This window comes from Nematostella vectensis, chromosome 15 (assembly GCF_932526225.1).
Source record: "Nematostella vectensis chromosome 15, jaNemVect1.1, whole genome shotgun sequence".
Lineage (NCBI taxonomy): Eukaryota > Metazoa > Cnidaria > Anthozoa > Actiniaria > Edwardsiidae > Nematostella > Nematostella vectensis.
The window spans coordinates 3147552-3172087 of NC_064048.1; the positions used below are offsets into that span (position 1 = coordinate 3147552).

The 24536-nt window shown below is 43.7% G+C and overlaps 2 protein-coding genes and 1 long non-coding RNA gene across 3 annotated transcripts; 2 read left to right on the plus strand and 1 right to left on the minus strand.

Moving 5' to 3' along the window:
* Nucleotides 1-4097: 4097 nt before the first annotated feature.
* LOC116607155 lies at nucleotides 4098-14115 on the plus strand. Its single transcript, XM_032369016.2, has 3 exons — nucleotides 4098-5674; nucleotides 6094-6616; nucleotides 7341-14115. Exons 1-3 carry the CDS (start codon nucleotides 5086-5088, stop codon nucleotides 8650-8652), a joined length of 2424 nt encoding a protein of 807 aa, XP_032224907.2. The 5' UTR covers nucleotides 4098-5085; the 3' UTR covers nucleotides 8653-14115.
* On the minus strand, nucleotides 13058-14898 carry LOC125556756 (dual specificity protein kinase shkC-like; the record flags this gene model as incomplete). Its single annotated transcript, XM_048723068.1, has 2 exons — nucleotides 13058-13517; nucleotides 14205-14898. Coding segments are annotated over 2 exons (999 nt in total), but the record flags the coding sequence as incomplete, so codon positions are not given.
* A 5746-nt stretch (nucleotides 14899-20644) lies between these two features.
* On the plus strand, nucleotides 20645-21793 carry LOC125560717. The gene is made up of 3 exons (XR_007306820.1): nucleotides 20645-20708; nucleotides 20881-21012; nucleotides 21704-21793. It is a non-coding gene; the product is annotated as an uncharacterized LOC125560717 (long non-coding RNA).
* The last annotated feature ends 2743 nt before the right edge of the window (nucleotides 21794-24536 follow it).

Here is a 24536-nt window from a genome sequence, read left to right on the forward strand (position 1 = left end):
CGCATGTGCAGTACGTGGCTAGCTTACCGCAAACATTGCGGGCTCGATATTTACATCGCACACAGGAAGGAAGCTGAAACTGGAACACGTGTGTTCAATAAATCTCTCTGTACTTGACGCTTCTTACGTGTTGGAGAATATCCTGAGGGATCTTTACGCGATAGACGCGTGGAATTTAGATAGGCTTTCACGGCAAAATAATGTTCGAGTTGCTTCTTTTTACTCATGGATAAAATTGAAAAAGGTGAGCTCTCTCATGTGTACCTCTTCCCCGGTGTTTTGAATCTAAATATCTCGTCATTCCGAAAAATATAGTTTTCCCTGTATTATTATTTACTCTAGAAAATCTATTTCGATGTTTGTTTTGCAGGATGGATTTAATTTTACAATGACTCAATCAGGTTGAGTTTGCTAATGAAATGGATATCACATCTGCATAGCCTTGGCTCTTGTGGTTTCCCTGTGGTTACGTTTGTTGCTTCTGTCGTATCTATACACAAAACGAGACTCTGATTGGCTCAGAATTTTTCAACAGATGGGACAGAAAAGCCCAAAACTGATCATCGCCAGGGGTGGATCCAGGGTAGTTTACGTGAGTTCCGGAACACACTCAAAGTTTTTCAGACCAAGTTATTTTGAACTTAAATGGCTTTTTAAAAAATACTCCGATATCCCTAGAAACTATTGGCTTGTCTGTGGAAATCATTCAATCTCCTGTATTTTTGGTTTTTAATTAAATTAAACACGTAAAAAGATGCCTTATCGTCTTTATTATTCTTATGCGACTTCACGGAGCTCCCTGGATCACGAGCTTTGGATTTGAGCTTTGATTACTTTTCGGGAACCTTCGGAAATCCGTCGGATAAGATCGGAAAATATTGTCACCAATTTGCAAGCGAGGGGGTGGGTGAGGTGTTATTATAGTTAGCCCTGGAACACACTCAAAACCTCGCGCGATTGGCTGGAATTTTTTTCATTGTGTTGGAACTCACTCAAAACCATTTTTGATTGGCTAACTCACTTGGAAACCACCGCGGAAACTATCGACAAAAGTATAAAAGGGTCTGTACCTCCCCCAACGGTCTTCTTTCGTTTGCCTTCACTAGAGTCTCAGTACTTGCATCGGAGTTTACGAAGGAATTAGTTAACAAATTGCACTAGTTTTTACTCTTTATGGCTCGTGCTCCTGTCTGTCGGAAGGAGGATTGTTCTCCCTACGACATTGGCTTAGTCTTCGGCAAGATCGCCAGCTATTCGCCTCAGGACAAGTTGAAATTCATCGAAAATGTATGGAAACCAGAGGAGCTTTTCGATTTCCCAGTGTCAATAGAGAATGGAAAATCTCGCAAGTTTGTTTTAAACTGGCTAAAGAAATATCCATGGCAAGCCTACTCTAAATATTTCAATGGAGTGTTTTGCTTAGCTTGTGTTTGTTTTGGAGTTCAGTGTGGGCGAAACGCTAGTAAGTTAGACAAATTATTGAAGTCTCCTCTTACAAATTGGACTTCGGCCGCTTCGCGCTTTACCAAACACGCGCAATGAAATTGTGAAATTCACAAATTTTCTATGATTGCTATAGAAGAATTTAAGAAAATGATGCGAACAGACGCTGTCCCGATAAATCTGCAGTTAAATAACATCGTTCAACAGCAAATTGCTAGAAACCGTGAGATCCTTAGGTCCCTTTTTAAAACAATTATTTTCTGTGGGAAAAACAATATCCCACTCAGGGGCTTGAGGGATAGTGACCCCACTAATGCTGCCCTAGCTGGTAATTTCCAGGCACTGCTTGAATTCCGGGTAGATAGTGGTGACCAAATACTGGAGCAGCACCTAGAAAATGCACCAAGAAATGCCACATACATTTCAAAGACCATCCAGAATCAAATGATATCAACTGTTGGTGCTCATATTTTAAATAATTTAACTCAAGAAATGAGGGATAGTAAATATTTTTCTGTAATGGCAGATGAAGCGGCTGATATAGCAACTAAAGAAAATCTTTCTGTTGTGATTAGATTTCTCGACTCAACCAAAAACTTCAGAGAAGAATTTATTGGATTTTATATTTGTAAGGAGGGAACAACAGGAGAGGCCATCAAAGACCTTATAACTGCAGCTGTAGTAGACTTAGGATTGATGATGGAAGACTGTCGTGGCCAATGTTATGATGGCGCTGGCAATATGACTGGATACTTAATGGAGCCTCCTCGTTAATCAAAGCAGAACATGAGAAGGCAATTTTTGTCCATTGCATGAATCACCAGCTGAATTTGTGTATTGCCAATACCTGCCAAATACCAAATGTCAGAAACATGATGGATGTTGTGCGAAAGCTTTTTTAATTTTTTGACAACTCTCCCAAGCGACAAGAACATTTAGAATTCAAGATCATAGAACTTTTGCAAAAAAAAAAAAAACACTGCTTTAATTAATGTATGCCGCACCCGATGGATTGAAAGGATAGATGCTATGGACCAAATAGTTGAGCTTCCCATCCAGTCACAGCTACACTAGAAGATATCTCAATGAACAGACACAAGCATGAAAATACCAACTGGAATCCTACCAGCAGACAAGATGCCCAATCATTACTTAATGCTATCAACTTTTCCTTTATTGTTGCTATTGTTATTGTCAGACATATTTTGGCACTAACTAAGGCACTTACAGTGAAGCTGCAAAGTAAAGCTATGGATATCCTGAAAGCCAAAGAAGAACTTGCTCTTCTGATATCAGTTCTCACAGAAATGAGCAATGACATTGATGCCACACACCATGAACTGTACCAGGATGCAGTGACTATCGCAAGACAAGTAGATGTACAACCAGATATGCCAAGAGTAACTCAGAGACAGACACATAGACCCAATGCTCCTGCTTCAAATCCTGAAGACTATTACAAGTTAAATCTGACCAGAGTTTTCCAAGACCATGTACTCGAGCAGCTCGATTCTAGATTCAAGGATGATGTATTTATCTGCTACAAAGGTATTTCGATCATACCCTCTGTTTTGATTGCTACTGATGACTGGAAGCCTAATGTTTTAGAATTTTGTAACTATTACAGACAGGACATGCCAAATTATATAGGTTTACAGGCAGAGCTTTTATTATGGGAGAGATTATGGAAGGGGAGTGATAACAGAGGAGAAGTGATTCCAGACACTCTTAGGCTACACTGGAGGATATTGACAGATGCATATGTCAATATTTATTTCATGTTAAAGATCCTGATCACACTTCCAATTTCATCTGCTTCTTGTGAGAGATCCATTTCATCCCTTCGAAATCTTAAAACCTATTTGAGAAGCACAATGACTGAGGACAGATTGAATGGGCTGGCACTAATGTATACCCACAAAGACATGGATTTAGACCTGGACAGAATAATAGATATATTTGCTCAATTGCACCCTAGGAGAATGAGAATGGCAAACATATTAACTTAAATTTTTGCACCATCTGTTTCTAGAGGGCTTGTGAGTTATGTTCCATCTGGGTCTTACCCTTAAACTGATGGATAACAGCTACAGACACTCAAACTGGTGCCTGTATAACTTTCTTAAAAAGTCATTTCTAGATGTTTTTTTATTTAGTGATTATTTCAATTTTTCTATTGACACTGGGATTTCATGTTAAGCTCAAATGGTTTACAAACATTTCCCTGTGCTCCAGAAGCTGCAGTCCCCAAGGATGAAAAAGGGGAGTTTTTTTCAAATTATATTCTTTTTATAATCATTCAGTACTTCTCTCTTTTAAACTATGGTAACAATGTTGGATTTTTCTCCAGAGCTCCAGTTACTGCAGTCCCCAAGGATGAAAAAGGGGAGTTTTTATTCAAATTATATTGTCTATAATTTTTACATATCTTTTGTATATGACATATGATATTAATATTGGATTTTTTTTTTCTTATTATCTTGAAAACTCCTGGACCAAGGACCAACTACCGGTTTGGATACCAGAAATTTTTTGTAGAGCAAGGTGTTCCATGTACCACCTTCAACAAAATAAAACTTTTTTTGCCTTTATGATAGCATGTTTTTTTGTTCTTTTTGGGGTAATTAACTTTTTTGAAAATGCAGAAAATTGCATTTATAGAGCATAAAATTTCAAATTTTCTTGGGGGAGCATGCCCCCAAACACCCCTATTGTTGGTGTTTCGGTGGAAACTACTCACTCAAAAACCTGGATCCACCCCTGATCGCGATACATCGAAATCAGCTATAATTTTGTAATTAATCTATTACTATTTTTGACAGATCAAACAGGAAAACAACAAAAATCATATCGTCCCTGTTACTGCAGGATTTGCCATGGAAAACTGCGTGACAAGAGAACAGTGCGACAGCATTCACAACAGTACCTACCCAAAGGTACTGAAGAAACAGTGGTTGTCAATGTTGAACACCATGCTGTTTCCCCCCCCCCCCCCCAAATCTTGTGTGGTTAATCACGAAGGAAATCGTTCCATGGATAACCATGAGACAGATCATGACCAATCAGTAAACAATGAAAGTGATGATACGACTGTTGATTTCAATGTCAATGGTGATCCACAAGACAACAGAGGCAGAGGTTTAGAAAGTGATGACTCAACTGTTGGCAGTGTTAGTGATGATGATGGAAATGATGACCCTCAAGAAGACAGAGGTGAAGATCTAGAGGATAGAATCAAGAAAGGGATTCTAAGAATAATCAAGTGCAAAGTAAAGTATGGATGGTCCCAGGAAGAAACACTGAGCCAGCTAAGGAACTTGTTTGAAATCACTGGTTATGATAAAATACCCCATAAATCATGGTCTTCTGTTATCAGTTTTTTAAAGGAGTTAGGTTATAAAAATCCTAGACACTACAAAGTGTGCTGTGGTGAAAATCATGTCACACTACTGGAATGTGATGAGGACTGCCCAAATTGTGGTGCTGAAAGGCACACTTGTGCTGACTACTATGTGCTAGGCTTGAACCTAGAATCAATCTTTTTGAGTGAAAAAAAGATGAAGAATCATATGGCGCACTGGGAGGAAAAAGAACAATGGTTAAATAAATCAGTCATCACAACCCCTTATAAGGAACTGTGGCATGGGGCGCGTTTTCGAGAGCTGTCATTTTTCTGGGATGAGAACAAGGAGAGCCTCTTACCAGTTTGTTGTCCAAATTGTGACAAATATATCTGTGGCTGAGATAGAAAACATGTTTGGTAACCCATTAGTGGTGGGCATCCCTATACATGTCAGTTGTCCACAGTGCTGCTTCGATTTTGTTCATAGGCCATTATCTATGAGAGGAAGCCCAATTAACCAAGCATTCATTTTTCATGAAGATGGTTTTAATGCCTTCTCTAAGAAGACAGGAGGGATTTCTGCTATCCATTACAGTGCTGCATGTACTCGAAAGGAAGAGCGGCTCCATGGCAAAGCTTTGAGAACATACAGCTTCATACCAAGCTGTAAAATAGGTGAAGGTATTCCACATAAGATGGATGCCTTCCTAAAGCTGCTGATGGATGAAATCACCAGCCTTTATATCAACGGCATTGATATACACCTTGACAGACATATTCCCATCGGAGAGACTGTGATAACAGCCAGTTATCATAAAGTCAGGGCACTTATTCTTATGGGGACAGCTGACTTAAAGGCCCATGCTGAGATTTCACTATATGCAGGAGGTAAGTTTTCTTTAGTACCGTGTTGCTATCCCCCAGTTTAAAAAAAACATATAAAGGGTATTTTCCCAAAGAGTCACTTTCATATCTTTGAGCTTTATTGTTATTTAATCACTACTGTAAGTAGATGTGGAGTTTTTCCTCTTATGAGTTTTCAGCACCTAAATTTGTAGTGGCAAAATGATCCTTTACAGTACATGTGTACCTCCCTTTACTGTAGTTCATTTTGCCCCACCACTTCGTTTCTGTTAAATACAGAGTGCCTATATGAAGCTTGCTATGTTTGTTTTCTTTTTAATCCAAGATCCCTTATCAGTTACCCTCTTGAAATTGTGGATGCATTGCAGTATATATTTCTATACTGGTTTCTTATTTCCCACAAACTCATGTCCCGTCTTTTGCGGTTATTCCTTTCTTTATAGGTGGCAGAATTGGATGCAGACGTTGTCTTATCCACGGAGTCTACATTCCATGCAAGCGCCATTATTACTATAGAAAATTTCGAGAACGCTACAGAGCACCATGCCCATTAAGAACGGCTACTTACCACTTGGAACATGGTGTCTTGGTTGATGGAGCATTGACAGCAGCTGCACGCCAACTTCTTGTGACCTCATCTGGAGTTTGTGGTCTAAGCATCCTGTTTGTACTATACAGACTTTATGGTTTTGATCCAGTTAAGGATATGGTGATTGACCGCATGCATCTCACATTTAATATGTTAAAGCGTGAATTTCTGGAGAAGATGTGGAAGGATATGGGAGATAATGCTACATTGCCTGTCAATGAAAGAGATCCACAGTCTGGTGGGCTTCTTAACAGGGCTGACTTCAGTGCTGCACTAGAGGCTGTTAATTGGATCACTGAGGAAAAGGCTAAAGGAGTCGCACGTCTAAAATCTCTGACAGACAAACTAGGAGCTTGGAAGTCTAATGAGTTCAAAAGGTTAGAGTGATGTCCAAGCTGTTTCAATGAAGATTTGCCTGATTTATACTTGTGACATAAATAGCTTTAATGTATATGCTAACATAAATTGTGGAAATACATGCAAAAAATATAATTTCAACTTTTATTGCAGTTTATTTTTACTACACAAAGTTTAGTGTTTGGTAGGATACAGAGGCTACAACCACAAACAGAGAAAAAAAGACTGCTGACATGATGATTTTCTTTACTAGATTCTCATGTTTAATGCACCCAGACAAGGGGTATATTTCTTTCTTAGAGGATTACATGATAACATCATTACCTGATAACAACATCAACCTTTGGATATTCATAAAAGATGTTTATTGCCGCATTGTCACCAATTTACTTCCAGTCGATGACGTATCAATCTCAAATAATTTTTAATGGAAAACGCAAAAAAATACTTCAAAGTTGTGAAAGCAGTGTGTCCCTTTTAATTTTCTTTGAGGATGTGACTGATAATTTAAAGCTGATGGCCGTTAAATAGTTCCGCTTCTAATATATTCTTTTGTCTCTTCTTGGTTGAGGTTTCCGTCAGTCCTCCGGAAGTAGACTGGTGACAATGCAGCTTTAATTCTCAGAGCATAAATGTTAACCTGAACTTTTTTTATTATAGTAAGTCCAAACCTCTACCTGTCCTTTGGTTGTTTCTTTTTTTATCAAGCAAAAAGTAATCATATTTTTTTGTATTACTTTTTAGGTTCAGTTGTGTTGCTAGAGAAGTGTTGGCAGAAAAAATCCCCTCAAAGGCATATGACTGCTTCATGCTTCTTTGTGATGCAGTCAAAATGCTGTACAACAGGAAGTTACAGCTTGCTGGGTGGACGAATGATGACATAGAGAGATTACGCAGACTCCTATGGGCACATGCTGTCAAATGTGAAGAGTACTACGGCCTGGAGTACTGCACTGAGAATCTAGAGTGCTCTGTTCATGCTGCTGATGAAATACATCGACATTCTAGCATGGACAACTACTCCTGCGAGCTATATGAGAGAGCCATTTTAAGGCACGAACTACAAAAGCATAATGCTAAAGGCATTGAGAAAACGTTTGCCACAAGAGAAGCTCTCGGAAATTTCCTTGAGGATTACGAGGAAGTCAATGGGATGATCTCTTCCTACGGGGAAGGGAATCAGAAGTACAGATTTAGTATGGATGAGGCAGCACCGTTCTACCTTCACGAGTCATCATTTGCCTCATCCAAGCTACTGTTGGAAGACCTGAAGGGACATGTTGACGAATATAAAGCCCATGCGTCATCCTATGGTGTAGGTATTGGAAAAACAAAGAGGAGTGCATTTGAACAACATATCATTGTGGATATTAAACGATTCTTTGCCCGACAAGGAATTGAAACTGATATTCCAAATATCCTAAAGACTGTTAAGAGTTTGGCATTTACTGATGAATTTGGGGAAAGAGAAAGGATCTCAGAAGGCACTGCTTGCAAGATAGCCACTAACAATAATGGAGAAGAATGGACAATGCAAGTGTCAACAATGATATTGGTGGGATCAATACAAGATAAGTACTTCTACTTTGTGAATGGTGATTACATTGTCCCTCTAGTTGAAGACAACTCCCAAGTGCTCCACGAGTGGTGTCAGTCCCCTAAAGTGATTCCTAGGGCATATAGAAGAGACAGTGTTCAGCCGTCAAACTTGATCAAGCGCAAGGTGATCCTTTATCCTGAACCCTCAAATATTGCAAACCCTGCCTACTGGCTGATAATTGACAACAAGACCATTAAAGACCTCAAGGATGTCTCTGTTCCAGCCTATCCTAGAGAAGGAGAAATAGTGCAGATTTTAGGGGCTGACAATCAGATGTGGTATGGACGAGTGGAGGTTGTACTTCCAAATGAAAATGAGGCAAGAGTAGTTTGGCTCAAGGACACCCAAAGACCTGGAGTTTGGGTGCCGACTCGTCAATCCGATACAGTTCATTTTGGGTCAATGATACGCATTTGCCAAGTGAAACGAGTATTTGGAGGCATTTCAATTGAATAGTCATCACCAACAGCAAAATTTCCCTGCAAGCTGCATTGGAGTGCAAGTGCCAGAACCACTACGGCCCGCACCTGAGTCACCACTATTGTTATATCCCCCTGCAGACAGCACCTGAGTCACCACCAGTGTCAGACCCCCCTGTGGACAGCACCTGAGTCACCACCAGTGTCAGATCCCCCTGTGGACAGCACCTGGGTCACCACCAGTGTCAGATCCCCCTGTGGACAGCACCTGAGTCACCACCAGTGTCAGATCCCCCTGTGGACAGCACCTGAGTCACCACCAGTGTCAGATCCCCCTGTGGACAGCACCTGAGTCACCACCAGTGTCAGATCCCCCTGTGGACAGCACCTGAGTCACCACCAGTGTCAGATCCCCCTGTGGACAGCACCTGAGTCACCACCAGTGTCAGATCCCCCTGTGGACAGCACCTGAGTCACCACTATTGTTATATCCCCCTGCAGACAGCACCTGAGTCACCACCAGTGTCAGATCCCCCTGTGGACAGCACCTGGGTCACCACCAGTGTCAGATCCCCCTGTGGACAGCACCTGAGTCACCACCAGTGTCAGATCCCCCTGTGGACAGCACCTGAGTCACCACCAGTGTCAGATCCCCCTGTGGACAGCACCTGAGTCACCACCAGTGTCAGATCCCCCTGTGGACAGCACCTGAGTCACCACCAGTGTCAGATCCCCCTGTGGACAGCACCTTAGTCACAACCAGTGTCAGATACCCCTGTGGACAGCACCTGAGTCACCACCAGTGTCAGATCCCCCTGTGGACAGCACCTGAGTCACCACCAGTGTCAGATCCCCCTCCCTGTGGATAGCACCTTAGTCACCACCAGTGTCAGATACCCCTGTGGACAGCACCTGGGTCACCACCAGTGTCAGATCCCCCTGTGGACAGCACCTGAGTCACCACCAGTGTCAGATCCCCCTGTGGACAGCACCTGAGTCACCACCAGTGTCAGATCCCGCTGTGGACAGCACCTGAGTCACCACCAGTGTCAGATCCCCCTGTGGACAGCACCTGAGTCACCACCAGTGTCAGATCCCCCTGTGGACAGCACCTGAGTCACCACCAGTGTCAGATCCCCCCCTGTGGATAGCACCTTAGTCACAACCAGTGTCAGATCCCCCCCCTGTGGATAGCACCTTAGTCACCACCAGTGTCAGATCCCCCTGTGGACAGCACCTGAGTCACCACCAGTGTCAGATCCCCCTGTGGATAGCACCTGAGTCACCACTATTGTTATATCCCCCCTGTGGATAGCACCTGAGTCACCACCAGTGTCAGATCCCCCTGTGGATAGCACCTTAGTCACAACCAGTGTCAGACCCCCCTGTGGATAGCACCTGAGTCACCACCAGTGTCGGAAACCCCTGTGGATAGCACCTGAGTCACCACCAGTGTCAGATCCCCCCCCCCTGTGGATAGCACCTTAGTCACAACCAGTGTCAGATCCCCCCCTGTGGATAGCACCTTAGTCACAACCAGTGTCAGATCCCCCTGTGGACAGCACCTGGGTCGCCACCAGTGTCAGATCCCCCTGTGGACAGCACCTGAGTCACCACCAGTGTCAGATCCCCCCCTGTGGACAGCACCTGAGTCACCACCAGTGTCAGATCCCCCTGTGGACAGCACCTGAGTCACCACCAGTGTCAGATCCCCCTGTGGACAGCACCTGAGTCACCACCAGTGTCAGATCCCCCTGTGGACAGCACCTGAGTCACCACCAGTGTCAGATCCCCCTGTGGACAGCACCTGGGTCACCACCAGTGTCAGATACCCCTGTGGACAGCACCTGAGTCACCACCAGTGTCAGATCCCCCCCCCCCCTGTGGATAGCACCTTAGTCACAACCAGTGTCAGATCCCCCCCTGTGGATAGCACCTTAGTCACAACCAGTGTCAGATCCCCCTGTGGACAGCACCTGGGTCGCCACCAGTGTCAGATCCCCCTGTGGACAGCACCTGAGTCACCACCAGTGTCAGATCCCCCCCTGTGGACAGCACCTGAGTCACCACCAGTGTCAGATCCCCCTGTGGACAGCACCTGAGTCACCACCAGTGTCAGATCCCCCTGTGGACAGCACCTGAGTCACCACCAGTGTCAGATCCCCCTGTGGACAGCACCTGAGTCACCACCAGTGTCAGATCCCCCTGTGGACAGCACCTGGGTCACCACCAGTGTCAGATACCCCTGTGGACAGCACCTGAGTCACCACCAGTGTCAGATACCCCTGTGGACAGCACCTGGGTCACCACCAGTGTCAGATACCCCTGTGGACAGCACCTGAGTCACCACCAGTGTCAGATCCCCCCCCTGTGGATAGCACCTTAGTCACAACCAGTGTCAGATCCCCCCCTGTGGATAGCACCTTAGTCACAACCAGTGTCAGATCCCCCTGTGGACAGCACCTTAGTCACAACCAGTGTCAGATCCCCCCCTGTGGACAGCACCTGAGTCACCACCAGTGTCAGATCCCCCCCTGTGGATAGCACCTTAGTCACAACCAGTGTCAGATCCCCCCCCTGTGGATAGCACCTTAGTCACCACCAGTGTCAGATCCCCCTGTGGACAGCACCTGAGTCACCACCAGTGTCAGATCCCCCCCTGTGGATAGCACCTTAGTCACCACCAGTGTCAGATCCCCCCCTGTGGATAGCACCTTAGTCACCACCAGTGTCAGATCCCCCCCTGTGGATAGCACCTTAGTCACCACCAGTGTCAGATCCCCCTGTGGACAGCACCTTAGTCACAACCAGTGTCAGATCCCCCCCCTGTGGACAGCACCTGGGTCACCACCAGTGTCAGATACCCCTGTGGACAGCACCTGGGTCACCACCAGTGTCAGATCCCCCTGTGGACAGCACCTGAGTCACCACCAGTGTCAGATCCCCCCCCTGTGGATAGCACCTTAGTCACAACCAGTGTCAGATCCCCCCCCTGTGGATAGCACCTTAGTCACAACCAGTGTCAGATCCCCCTGTGGACAGCACCTTAGTCACAACCAGTGTCAGATCCCCCCCTGTGGACAGCACCTGAGTCACCACCAGTGTCAGATCCCCCCCTGTGGATAGCACCTTAGTCACAACCAGTGTCAGATCCCCCCCCTGTGGATAGCACCTTAGTCACCACCAGTGTCAGATCCCCCTGTGGACAGCACCTGAGTCACCACCAGTGTCAGATCCCCCCCTGTGGATAGCACCTTAGTCACCACCAGTGTCAGATCCCCCCCTGTGGATAGCACCTTAGTCACCACCAGTGTCAGATACCCCTGTGGACAGCACCTGGGTCACCACCAGTGTCAGATCCCCCTGTGGACAGCACCTGAGTCACCACCAGTGTCAGATCCCCCCCCTGTGGATAGCACCTTAGTCACAACCAGTGTCAGATCCCCCCCCTGTGGATAGCACCTTAGTCACAACCAGTGTCAGATCCCCCTGTGGACAGCACCTTAGTCACAACCAGTGTCAGATCCCCCCCTGTGGACAGCACCTGAGTCACCACCAGTGTCAGATCCCCCCCTGTGGATAGCACCTTAGTCACAACCAGTGTCAGATCCCCCCCCTGTGGATAGCACCTTAGTCACCACCAGTGTCAGATCCCCCTGTGGACAGCACCTGAGTCACCACCAGTGTCAGATCCCCCCCTGTGGATAGCACCTTAGTCACCACCAGTGTCAGATCCCCCCCTGTGGATAGCACCTTAGTCACCACCAGTGTCAGATCCCCCCCTGTGGATAGCACCTTAGTCACCACCAGTGTCAGATCCCCCTGTGGACAGCACCTTAGTCACAACCAGTGTCAGATCCCCCCCTGTGGATAGCACCTGAGTCACCACCAGTGTCAGATCCCCCTGTGGAAAGCACCTGAGTCACCACCAGTGTCATATCCCCCTGTGGATAGCACCTTAGTCACCACCAGTGTCATATCCCCCCCCCTGTGGATAGCACCTGAGTCACCACCAGTGTCAGATCCCCCTGTGGACAGCACCTGAGTCACCACTATTGTTATATCCCCCCCTGTGGATAGCACCTTAGTCACCACCAGTGTCAGATCCCCCTGTGGACAGCACCTTAGTCACAACCAGTGTCAGATACCCCCCTGTGGACAGCACCTGAGTCACCACCAGTGTCAGATCCCCCTGTGGATAGCACCTTAGTCACAACCAGTGTCAGATCCCCCTGTGGATAGCACCTGGGTCACCACCAGTGTCAGATCCCCCTGTGGATAGCACCTGAGTCACCACCAGTGTCAGATCCCCCCCTGTGGACAGCACCTTAGTCACCACCAGTGTCAGATCCCCCCTGTGGATAGCACTAGGACAGTGCTCTTTTCAGAGACAAAAGTCATGACCTTATGCAACCAACCCCTAGTTACAAATGAAGAGTAGATAGATAGTACTCCTTTAAAGCAAAATGAACAGTGATAATATACTGTACAACTTATATTTTGTATATGAAGTATCCTTACTCTAACTAAATCTACATTGCACAAGTAATTTTTTGTGGAAACCCTAATGTTGGCATGAAGATCGTCCTTGTACTTTTTATCTATCTGTGGGGCCAGGGATGGAACACTCTAGTGCTTTATTAATGATCACCATAGCTTTCTCTATTGTGATTCGTTTGCTAGGATAGTGATGAGTTAATAGCTGGCCAAGTTTAAAAAGTTCATTGTACCCTTCTCGGCTGTCTGTTTCAAAAATCACCTTTAAAGAGGTACAATATAAATAGCCAAATGAAAAGATATCACTTGCAATGCTTTGCCGTTTACCAACAGAGATCTCAGGTGCTATGTGTGGGTACTTTCTTCTGTATAATGTCCTTTCTGAATAAGTCATCTTTGCCATTGCTAAAAATTAAAAAGATGATAGTTAAGACAGTTTTACAGGGGGGTCCATTTGAGGTAAAGTAAAGTAATGCTCTGTAAAAGAACTAGGCAACCTAACACCAAGTGCATGCTGACATGTGTTATATGGCTTATTAGACAAATCTAATGTGGGAAAGTCAAGCAAAGACTATTGTTCTTCCTCTTTTTGAGGAAAATCTCCAATAAGAGGAAAATCTCCAATTGTGAGGAAAATCTCCAATAAGATATATTAGGGAGCACATGTTTCACATAATTTCCTCAAAATCATATTATACTGTATATGTTGTGCCTGTGTGTTTAATACAAAAATATCCTGTGGGGAAAGCTTTTTGTCACAGGACACTGGGACTAGTTCTTGCATGGATAATTTAAATGGGAAAGAGAAAAACTTTTGAAAATAAGCTTTTTCTAATTTAAGCAGCAACAAGTGTAATAGTCAAAGTGTAGCCAAGCCAGAACAAAAGAGTACAAAGACAAGAGTGTATTGAAAATACTGGGTTTATGAAAACCAACAAGCCTTACCGAATTAATGTTTCCAGTATTTGTAATGTAATGGTCAAAGTAAAAAGTGTCCAGGCAAGTGAGTCGAATATGCAATATTATGGGGGGAAAATAACGAAATGGAAGGCCCATCCTATTAACTTGGAAGAGTGATAAGGTGTAACTCACCTCTTGGTCTATTTTCTCTTGTTGCTTTCCCAAAGTCAATCAGTATGGGCCGTATCCTACTGCCCACTTTCTCAATTATGAAATTGTTTGACTTGATGTCATTGTGCAATATGTGTTGCTGATGCATATGACTAATTGCAAAGCACATGTCATACATCACAGATAGAAATACTCCCTTACTTAAGGAATTATTTTCTTCCCTTAAAAATGTTGAGTATGTCTTTGGAATTCCATTGATTGTGCAGAGTTTGGTTAGGAGGAGAAATGGAATTTCATCTGTGGATACTCCTACAAGCATGGCAATGTTTGGATGGCTTGGTATCTCAGTAAGGATCTCACACTCTTTGTGGACAGCCTTGTAATCCTGTTGGTCTTTAAATGTTTTGACCGCAACTGTTACTCCTTTATATATTCCTGAAAAGCACTTTCCAAATGTCCCTTCACCTATGCAGTCTTGCTGGCTTAACTGAAGATCTCCCCGAAATATGTTAAGTGAAGGTATTTTGTAACATTTGAACTCAGTACCTGGTTGACTATTGTTTGTGGTGTTTAGCTTGTCTTGATCAGCATGTGCTGTTAGTGCAGGAGTGCTTGGTTTAACAAGCACACAAGAATCTTGTTCCTTTGCTTTAATGCCAAAGTAATACCAGCATGAGTGAATCCGTTTCCTTTGCACATTTGGGAAGGTCTTTTTTATCACACGTCCCAAACAGTGAGGTGAAACCTCAAATAAACCCAATAAGCCTCCTTGCAAACGGTTTCTGACAGTGAGTACCATCACTCTGTCAAAGGGCTGGCCAGTTGTAAAAATCTCATTTAGCCTGTAGTAAACAAAATAACCATAAGCTTAATGTAAGAAGAGGATAATAAGAAGTTTTGTAGACGTTTATTCAACAGTGAAACGAGCCATGAGTCTTGCACAATCTGTGAGGGTCCCGGGTCACGTTCTGAGCACGTGCTCTGTCACGCAACTTGTCACATCTTCCCTCTTTTAATAGTTGTTTTAACGGTTGGTTAAAACAACATTATAATAATCAAAGGGTAAAAAATCGAAATTTTACAACTAAAATCATACGATGGATTATCACTAATGTTCAGTGTCCTAACAGTTTCAATGTTATTTTGGCACATAGTCTTTGAGCCATGCAGGAGGCTTCACCTCCCGCCGAGGCCTTGTTATAGCCTGTGAAGAATCTGGTGGCATGGCAACCTGGCTGGGTTGCTGCTGAGCATCATCGGGTTCTGGTGATTCCAGAACATCAGGTACTTGGCTGTTTGTTTCTCCAGTGCTGATCAACTGTCGGCGGTTTCGTCGGTAGGTGGTACCTTCAGTCTCGACGTTGTAGCTCCTAGGTCCGGCTTGACCTAAACACGTACCAGGCGTCCACGTGTCTTGTCCTGGTAGCTTCATGCGCACAGTTTCGCCGACAGCGATGGGCTCCAGGGGCTTGCTGTGCTTATCGTAATAAAACTTCTGGCGTTGCTTGGTACCTATCAACTTCCTGGTGTCCTCTTCAGTGTTGTAGCTAGGCTGTAGTAGGGAACCAGCCACAGGGAGAAGTGTTTTGCATCGACGTCCGAAGAGGCGCTGGGCCGGGCTAGTTCCGATTCCAGCAGTCGGAGTATTCCGCCAGTCGAGAAGTGCTTGGAATTCTGACCCCCCGGATGTCTTGCATTTTTTAAACAGCCTCTTTACTGTCTGTACAGCATTTTCCGCTTTCCCATTTGCTTGGGCATATCTTGGGGATGACGTCTTGTGTTCGAACATCCAGGTCTTGGCAAATACACTAAACTCCGCTGATGCGAACTGCGGTCCATTGTCGGTTATAAGGGTGTCTGGGATGCCAAACCTGGCAAATATTGCCTTCAGCTCCTTTATTATTGCTCGTGACGTCACTGTGTTAAGCCGGGCCACTTCTATGTAGTTGCTGAAGTAGTCACTGACCACTAGCAGTGTTCGGTTGTCGAGCTCACAGAGGTCAGCTGAGACCTTTCCCCAAGGTCGAGCGACAAACTCATGTTGGAGAATTGGCTCCTTTCGTTGGCCACTGCGATGAGTCAAACATACTTCGCATTTTGTGATGTACTCCTTCAACTCGACAGTCATCCGCGGCCAGAAAAACGTGTCTCTTGCTCGTCTTATGCAGCCTTCTATACCGATGTGGGATGAGTGTGTCTTTTCCATAAGCTCCTTCCTCAGGGCTCTAGGAACCACCAACTGTTGGCCTTTAAAGATGAGTTCTTCTTGGACAGTTAGCTCGTCTCGAATATCAAAGTAAGAACGCACGCACTCCGGCAGGTCTGTTTTGCTCTCTGGCCAACCTCTCTTTATAACCTCTCGAAGGTTTTGTTGCACCGCATCATCTACTGCTGCATTTTTGAGTTGCTGCCAAGTCTCTTCTCTCACTGGCATCCATGATCGATGGTCAATCTCCTCCAGCTCCCTGGTACACTCCCAGGCGTTGACTTCGGGTAGGTAAGCTCTGCTTAGGGTGTCAGCCAAGTAAAGATCTTTGCCTTTCTTGTACTTCACATTGAGACTGTAACTCTGCAGACTCAGCAGCATTCGTTGTAGGCGTTTCGGAGCAGTCGCCAGAGGTTTGATGAAGATTGGTTCCAAAGGCTTGTGATCAGTCTCGATGTTGACGACTTCGCGGCCGTAGACGTACGTATGGAAACGGTCACACGCAAAAACAATCGCGAGCAGCTCCTTCTCAATCTGTGCATAACGCGTCTCAGCGGGCGTGAGTGCACGTGATGCGTAGGCTACTGGTTGGCCATTCTGTAGTAATGCGGCACCCAATCCGCTCTGCGACGCATCGCACTGAAGTGTAATCTCCTCGTCTAGGTTGTAGTACCGCAATACTGGAGTGACTGTAACGGCATCCTTTAGCTTTTCAAACGCAGACTGTTGCGCATCATCCCAGATGAACTGCACGTCGCTCTGTGTGAGATCCCTCAGCGGCTTTGTGATGTCTGACAGCTGGGGCAGGAACTTTGCAAGGTATTGGGCTAGGCCTAACAGACGCTGTACCCCAAGCTTGTCGGTCGGTGAGGGCATGTCCACAATTGCTCGCACTTTAGCAGGGTCGACTTTAAGTCCCTTGTCAGTTGCTATGTGGCCAATGAAGAGTAACTCTGATTTCCTAAGTCTCATCTTGTCGGGATTCAGGTGTATGTCCCGTTGATCACAACGGTTTAGGAATGCCAGGAGGTTCCTGTCGTGATCCGCCGTTGCCTCCTCGTAGCTCTCGCCATAGCCCACTACCAGGAAATCATCAGCAACAACTTCGGTTCCAGTCAGACCTTCGGCAAATTCATGCATCTTTCTTTGAAACACTTCTGGTGCTGAGGAGATCCCGAAAGGCATTCTCTTCCATCGGTATCGGCCAAACGGTGTATGGAAAGTTGTTAGATAGGTCGACTCTTCCTCTAGCTGGACGTGCCAGAAACCGTTGCGGACATCCAACAACGTGAACACCTTGGCACCGTGTAATCGTGTTGCAACCTCTTCTATGGTTGGTAGGGGATAGTTTTCCCTCTGGATGGCTTTGTTGAGATCCTTTGGGTCTAGGCATATTCGCAGTTTTCCATCTTTCTTGGGAACTACTACCATAGAGCTGATCCACGAGGTGGGTGTGGTCACCGGTGCTATTATCTCTTTGTCCACTAGATCATTCAAGGTTTTCTTGAGCTGGGGTCTTAGGGCTACTGCAACTCTACGTGGTGCGTGTTGTACTGGTTGAGCGTTTGTGTCTAGTTTGATGGTGTATTCTCCATCAAGTTTGCCAACCCCGTCACTGAACACTGCTGGGAACTTAGCCAATATTTCTTCTCTTGTTAGTGCAGCTCCTGGTTTGGGGTCAACGGTGAACACTGTCGCTCCATCTGTCTGCGGTTTGTGAAACTGGTCGTTGTCATTGTACTGTATAATGTTCATGCCAAGGCATGCCTTACGCCCCAGAATCGGGCGGATTTCATGGCTGTCAACAAGGCGACAATCCAGCTGGCACGATACATGGTTTCTCCACACTCTAATGGTGACATGCCCGACGACTTTGATCTTTGATCCCCCATACGCCACTAAGGACGTTTGCACGGGTTTCACTTTTACTAGCTTGTGGTCGTTACACGCCTGCTTGTATATGTGCACTGGCAACACATTGCATTGTGCACCAGTATCAGGTTGGAAACGGATGAAACTTCCAGACTCTGATTGAAATGTGACCAGCTGCGAATCATCCAACCAGACGGCCAATACTTCCTCCGTTTGATATGTCTCCTCAGGATACATATCTGTTTCTTCGACTTCGGTAGCCTTGACTTCCTGTTTGCATCTATTGGCAAAGTGATTTTTCGCTCCGCACTTCCGGCAGTCCTTTCCTCGTGCGGGACACGATTCCTGATTTGCCATATGTTGGTATCCACAGTTGTCACATTGTTTGCCTTGACCTCGTTGCTTTCGCCGATAATTTTTGATGTTGGGTTTCTTCGACTCGAATTTACTCACGGCATTGACGTCTGTCTCAGATGTATCTTTGACTATTTTCATCTGAGCAAGCATACTCTCAGCCGCTCGGCAAATTTCATCTGTTTTCGCTAGTGTTAATTTGGACTCGCGTAACAACCTTTCTCTGACCTTCGTGTCATGTATTCCAAATAACAACCGATCTCGAAGTATTTCGTCTGGCGTAATCGTATCAAACTCGCAGGACTCGGCCAATTTTCTCAACGCTGTTCTATAGTGCTCGTAGGACTCTCCAGGCTCTTGCATTCGCTGGTTGAAACGGAATCTTTCGAACGGCACGTTCTTTCTTGGTTGACAGTACTCGGCGAATTTCTTTATGACAGGCTCTATCTTGTCTGTCTCTCCTTCGGTCAGTGTAAATGTCGAGTAGACTTCTCTCGCCTCTTCACCGATAACTGTTAGCAACGTAGCTACTTGTACGGCTTCAACTTTCTCGTTCAACCCAGTCGCCAACGAGTAGTTTTTCCAAGCGAGCACAAATCGCTTCCATTTGTCAGCAGCATTGCTATTGTGTATCTCCAGCGGCGCCGGCGGCGGTAAGACATATCCTGAGGCCATAGTTAACCGCGGCCACCATGTAAGAAGAGGATAATAAGAAGTTTTGTAGACGTTTATTCAACAGTGAAACGAGCCATGAGTCTTGCACAATCTGTGAGGGTCCCGGGTCACGTTCTGAGCACGTGCTCTGTCACGCAACTTGTCACACTTAACTAGTATAAGCTTTTAACCTTGATTAAGTTCTTATCCTCTTATGTCTAGAGGGCAATGCGGTATGATAAAAATTGAATTAAGTAAATTCTGTTTAGGAAAGTGAGCTAATAAAAGGTATAAGCCTACAAGCCGACTTGCGTGACGCGTGGTCTCGTAGGTTATGAAACCCTTTGTATAATGAATTAAATCCGCTTGGATCACGGTGAAATGTCGTCCATCCTACAATATAATCGGCTATATTATATTTTTAGGGTATCAAACAATGCTGCGTAAGATATATTTTTCAAAATGAAACAAAACAAAACAACTGTCACGTAAGTCGGATTCACACAATCAATAATCGGGCAATTTAAGCGACTCCCGACAGAAAACTTTTGCACTTTGTCTTGTTGGGTACAATATACATTCATACTCTAACCTTTCACGTATGATCCTTTCCCTTAAACGCGCTGATGAACGGCTAGAAGAAATGCAAACTTCTTTCTGGACCTTCTCCGCCATAACTAAGTATTCTTGGCCCGCAAACAACTTTATATACACAGGGAACCCGCGAGTAAACTTAGCGGAATTTTACAAGATATGCCGTAGGCGATTTTACAAACTATTTCCATACTATTTACAAGGTTTCATAGGGCCCCCTTTCTGCACTTTTCCATACTATTTACAAGATGTGCGCTAGGCGATTTACAGACTATTTACAGACTATTTCCATACTATTTACAAGGTGAAATCGGGCCCTCTTTCTGCACTTTTCCATACTATTTACAAGATGTGCGGTAAGCGATTTACAAGCTATTTCCATACTATTTACAAGGTAAAATCAGGCCCCCTTTCTGCACTTTTCCACACTATTTACAAGATGTGCGTTAAGCGATTTACAAGCTATTTCCATACTATTTACAGACAATATACAAAGTTAGTTCTGCTGTCCTTGTGTATTTTTCCATACTATTTACAATATGTGTCTCGTAGATTTACAAGATATCTCCATACTTTTTCCATACTATTTACATGGTATTAAGTACTTGCTTCTGCGTGTAAATAGCTTGTAAATTTTTCCAACACACAGTATGTAAATCCTAGTTTTACAGAGTATGCAAATGGAATGCTCACTTACAAAGTGTGTAAATAGTATGTAAACATATTTCCATAGTTTGTAAACACCAATTTACATAGGTTTTACATACATGGTGTAAGATACGAATTTTCCAGTAAGCCAAGCTATTTGGAACTGAGGCGTCGCGTGGAGGCCTTGGAAGAGGCAGGTAATAAATATTTTGCACGTCAATATCAAGTATAATAATGATGGTAATAATTATAATGATGATAATGCTGATGGTGATGATGCTGATTTCGACGACGGCGACGACCACGACGACGATATGGCATTGAGGGTAGCAGTTGGTATTGTTTTGTTTGATACTTTTTTATTTCTAGTCCGTCCCAAAAGGTTTACAAAATGCAGTCGTGATGTAGTAGGAGAGTGCAAGTCCCCTCTCAACTGCGATTCGCGAAAAGGTTTTCATACCGTGGATGCTTATTGTGATACCTTTGAGGATGTCTGTTGTAGTAGGTACTGCGTGACCCAATCCCTCTTCTTATACCTTCTCGGGGGGGGGGGGGGGAGGGGGGTGGCACTCAGCTATAAACATGGCAGAAATAGGGAGGGCGGGGGGGATAATATTTTAGGGTTCGATTTTTTGTCGTCTGTAATGTTTTGGGATTAATACTTTGGCGGCATTATCGGGCTCAACACTTTAATTCGTGTAAGACAAAAGACTTTTCCAAATTCCAACGTGGAATTCAGTCTCCTTTGCAGCCGTTGCTGCGTTTGTCAGTCGCGAAAGCGCTCAAAGGCTTCAGCTAGAATTTGTTATAAAGGGTGTAATGGCTAAAGAAGTTTAAATGTTTATTGAATCAAAAGCCGACGTTAGCAACATGGGCTTGTAACAACATCTACTGCATTTGGAACTGCACATGAAAAGACGGTGTTTGTCCTAGGCCTTAATTACATCACGTACAGTGGTTCCAAGTCAGCGACATCTCTCAAGTCCTGAGACAAATGCCCCTTCAAAAGGTCTCTTTTGACTCTCGTGTAAGCTTGGAATTTTTTTAGTACTTTCGCGTGTAATTTCAAGACGGCGCAAAGGTAAAAAGTAAAAAATGTCAACAAACAAGGGAAAACATAAGCTATAAGATATCAATCACTATAACTAATTTGCGTTATTATATTGCTGAATTGGACTGTTTATTTCCACAGCCTGGTGAAGTCGGCCATCAATTTAAAGAAAAACAGCTCAAGTCGTTGTTTTTAACGATAAATAATAAACGAGATGTTTTGTAAACAGCCTTCAAGTTGTTTTCTATTTTGTACAACTAAACTCTTGGCAATTAACGTGCAAGTAGGTAGTTATGGTAGGTTGGGTAGCGGAAAATCGAATTGTTTTTTATTATCCTGTTAAGCCTGAACAGTGTTTTGTTATCCTGATCAGAAGAATAACTTTTACAAGTTCCAGCAAGAGGTATAAAGGGTTTAGATTTTGGACAAATCTGCTGGTGCATCGGGATCAGTAGAGCAGCCTGTTTTGGTTGTCACGCCCGATTGGTCTTGTCTCCTTTTTTTACGTTCACATACATACCAAGGTACACACAAAACGGTTGGAACACAGAACTGAATGCTATTTTTACATGCCGTTTAAATTGTGCTGGCGTACGCATGTCATGATGCATAAATGATAGGAAGCCTACTCAGCCATAGCAATAAAACAAAAGGCACGCGGGATGTCGTACGCTCCCTTTTGTCCAAGTCAAGCACACGGCATGCATGAGACTCAGCGACGGCCGAATGTGTGGCGAGGCGTCTCTTTCGAAATTGAAAACATGCTCTATGCATTACTGCATTACTTCAAATAGAACCAGTCTCTGCTACGTATAGTCAAGCGCTTCAACAAACATCTGTTGCTTCAAACGCGGTCAAGAGATTCTTTAAAAATGCACAAACTCAGTCCAGCAGCTCTTCAAAAAAGCACAAATTGCCTCAAACGCAATCGGGATCTTCTTCAAAACAGAAGAATGTTGAACCGAGCAGTCTGGTCAAATTATATAGAAGAAAGAATACCCAAAGAAATCAGTGCCCCTCCTTTTGAAACCCATACACTTTCGACGCACCCCTCCTTTAAGCCTCGAAATTTTTCGAGCCCCCACCACCACCACCACGTCTTAATAAAAAATAAACATCAAGTTCAAACACACAAAGCATGCTTCATTGGTGTGAATGATTCTTTAAGGCGAGCGGGCGTTTTTTTGGGGTTACTTTAGTTGAACTCAACTTTATTTCTACACAACGGCGCAATACAATGAGCATGAGAAAGATTGACTGGTTGCTGTAGTTTATTGCTTTCTTACTCAATAGGAGAGGTGTTAATCTCACATGATGATAAAAAAAAACAATAGTAAAAGAAAGTGAAAAGGATCTGTTTATACGATAGAGTTGTTTCCGTTGAATTTAGAACAAAGACTTTAGAGCCTATCTAGTTCAAAAGCTTAATGTGCATGCCACTCTGAAATTGCCCAATTTGTGCGAAATTGCTACTTTTTCTTGTTTTATGGCAACTTCGTCAATCATATCTCAAAAACGAATAATCTACCAAAAATACTAAAGCTTATTTTGTTTTATATTACTCAAGGAACCTCTTTGCAAAATATCAATTAAATATAAGCTAACACAACCTTACAATTTGAATTTTGCCGGGTTTTTTTTTTTTTGCACCTGGCACACAAACATAAAGGCGGTAGCTATGTGTGGAGTTAGTTGGCGAAATTCTAGGCGATTTACATTTTTAGCATCGAAATAGAGTAAAGAATTTGTCTGGCTCTATACAAAAAGGATTAGCTTTTTGAGGAATGCAGTATACTTCTCAACAATTCACTGCAATAGAAAAAGAGCTCACAGTCACAGATGAGCGAACTTTTCATGCATTTTTCAACAAGTCGGATAAAAAATTGAATAAGCATTAAAAGGTCAATAAATTATACTATTAGGGTTCTGCAGGAAATCACGAAGAAACATATTGTGAACGTTTAAGATAAAATAAGCACTGCAAAATATACCTCCTAGCCTGGTTGGAAAGATTTCAGAAAAGTTATATAAAAAACAATGATCTTACCCGAGAATTCAGTACTTGACTTCCCTACTTATGGGTAAACGCAATTACAACTAAAACCCAGGCACATTCAATAGAGTACCCCAGAGAATATTCTTTTTGGTTTGTCAAGTGATGCATAGTAATTAAGTCTTGCAGTGAAAAGCTGCTTGATTAATACCCTCAAGGCAAATAAGGTAAGTCAGTGAACATTTCTATTTTTAAAAAGTAAAAAAACGCTATCAGCGGGTAAACATTTCTATTTTTTTAAACTTCTAATGTGTACTTGAGTTTTTTTAAGTTTCAAGTGGTACTATTAAGCTAAGTTTTAAATTTTAGGACTTACTACACAATTAAGCTAACAGAGCAGATGCATTGTTTCGGGCTACAATTGTTTTGGCTGAACAGCTCAATTTCAATTCCCCATAGGAGAGTTATTCTAAGAGCGATTTTTGCAGTTTTTTTAGCCTTTTTTGATAAATTCTTGCTGGCCTTGCAAACTTCGCAATTGATTCATGTTATTTTTTAGGCATAGCTGTCATCACAATGTTTGAAGAACACCGATTACCTTTAGCTTTGTTTATGTCAAGTTATTTTCTTTCAAAGTCTGAGAAAGCGTAATTCTGATCTTACTTCGTCGTGCTTCCCAAACAACACATTATCATTTCATATATGTAGTGTATTAGATATGCATATGCAATAACTAGCTGGTCCTTCACTTTTGTGGAACCTTATGGTTGAACATTGGAGAATTAAAATGATTGTTATGCATACTTGATCCTTTCCTCCCCCATCTCATTTGCTAAAAAAAATTTGCATAAGAAAAAATAATACTTGGTAGCAGTACATGCACAATTGCTTTAGAAGAATAAGACTTTTTGAAATAAGTTAACTAATGTATAAACAAGACGATTAGGGACAAGCTTAGTTAACTTTAGCATGAACAGCTAA

Coding starts and splice junctions, on each gene's coding strand:
- LOC116607155 (XM_032369016.2), top strand. CDS start 5,086: ATGGGGCGCGTTTTCGAGAGCTGTCATTTTTCTGGGATGAGAACAAGG. Junction 5,675..6,093: donor GATTTCACTATATGCAGGAG/GTAAGTTTTCTT, acceptor CTTTCTTTATAG/GTGGCAGAATTGGATGCAGA. Junction 6,617..7,340: donor AAGTCTAATGAGTTCAAAAG/GTTAGAGTGATG, acceptor ATTACTTTTTAG/GTTCAGTTGTGTTGCTAGAG.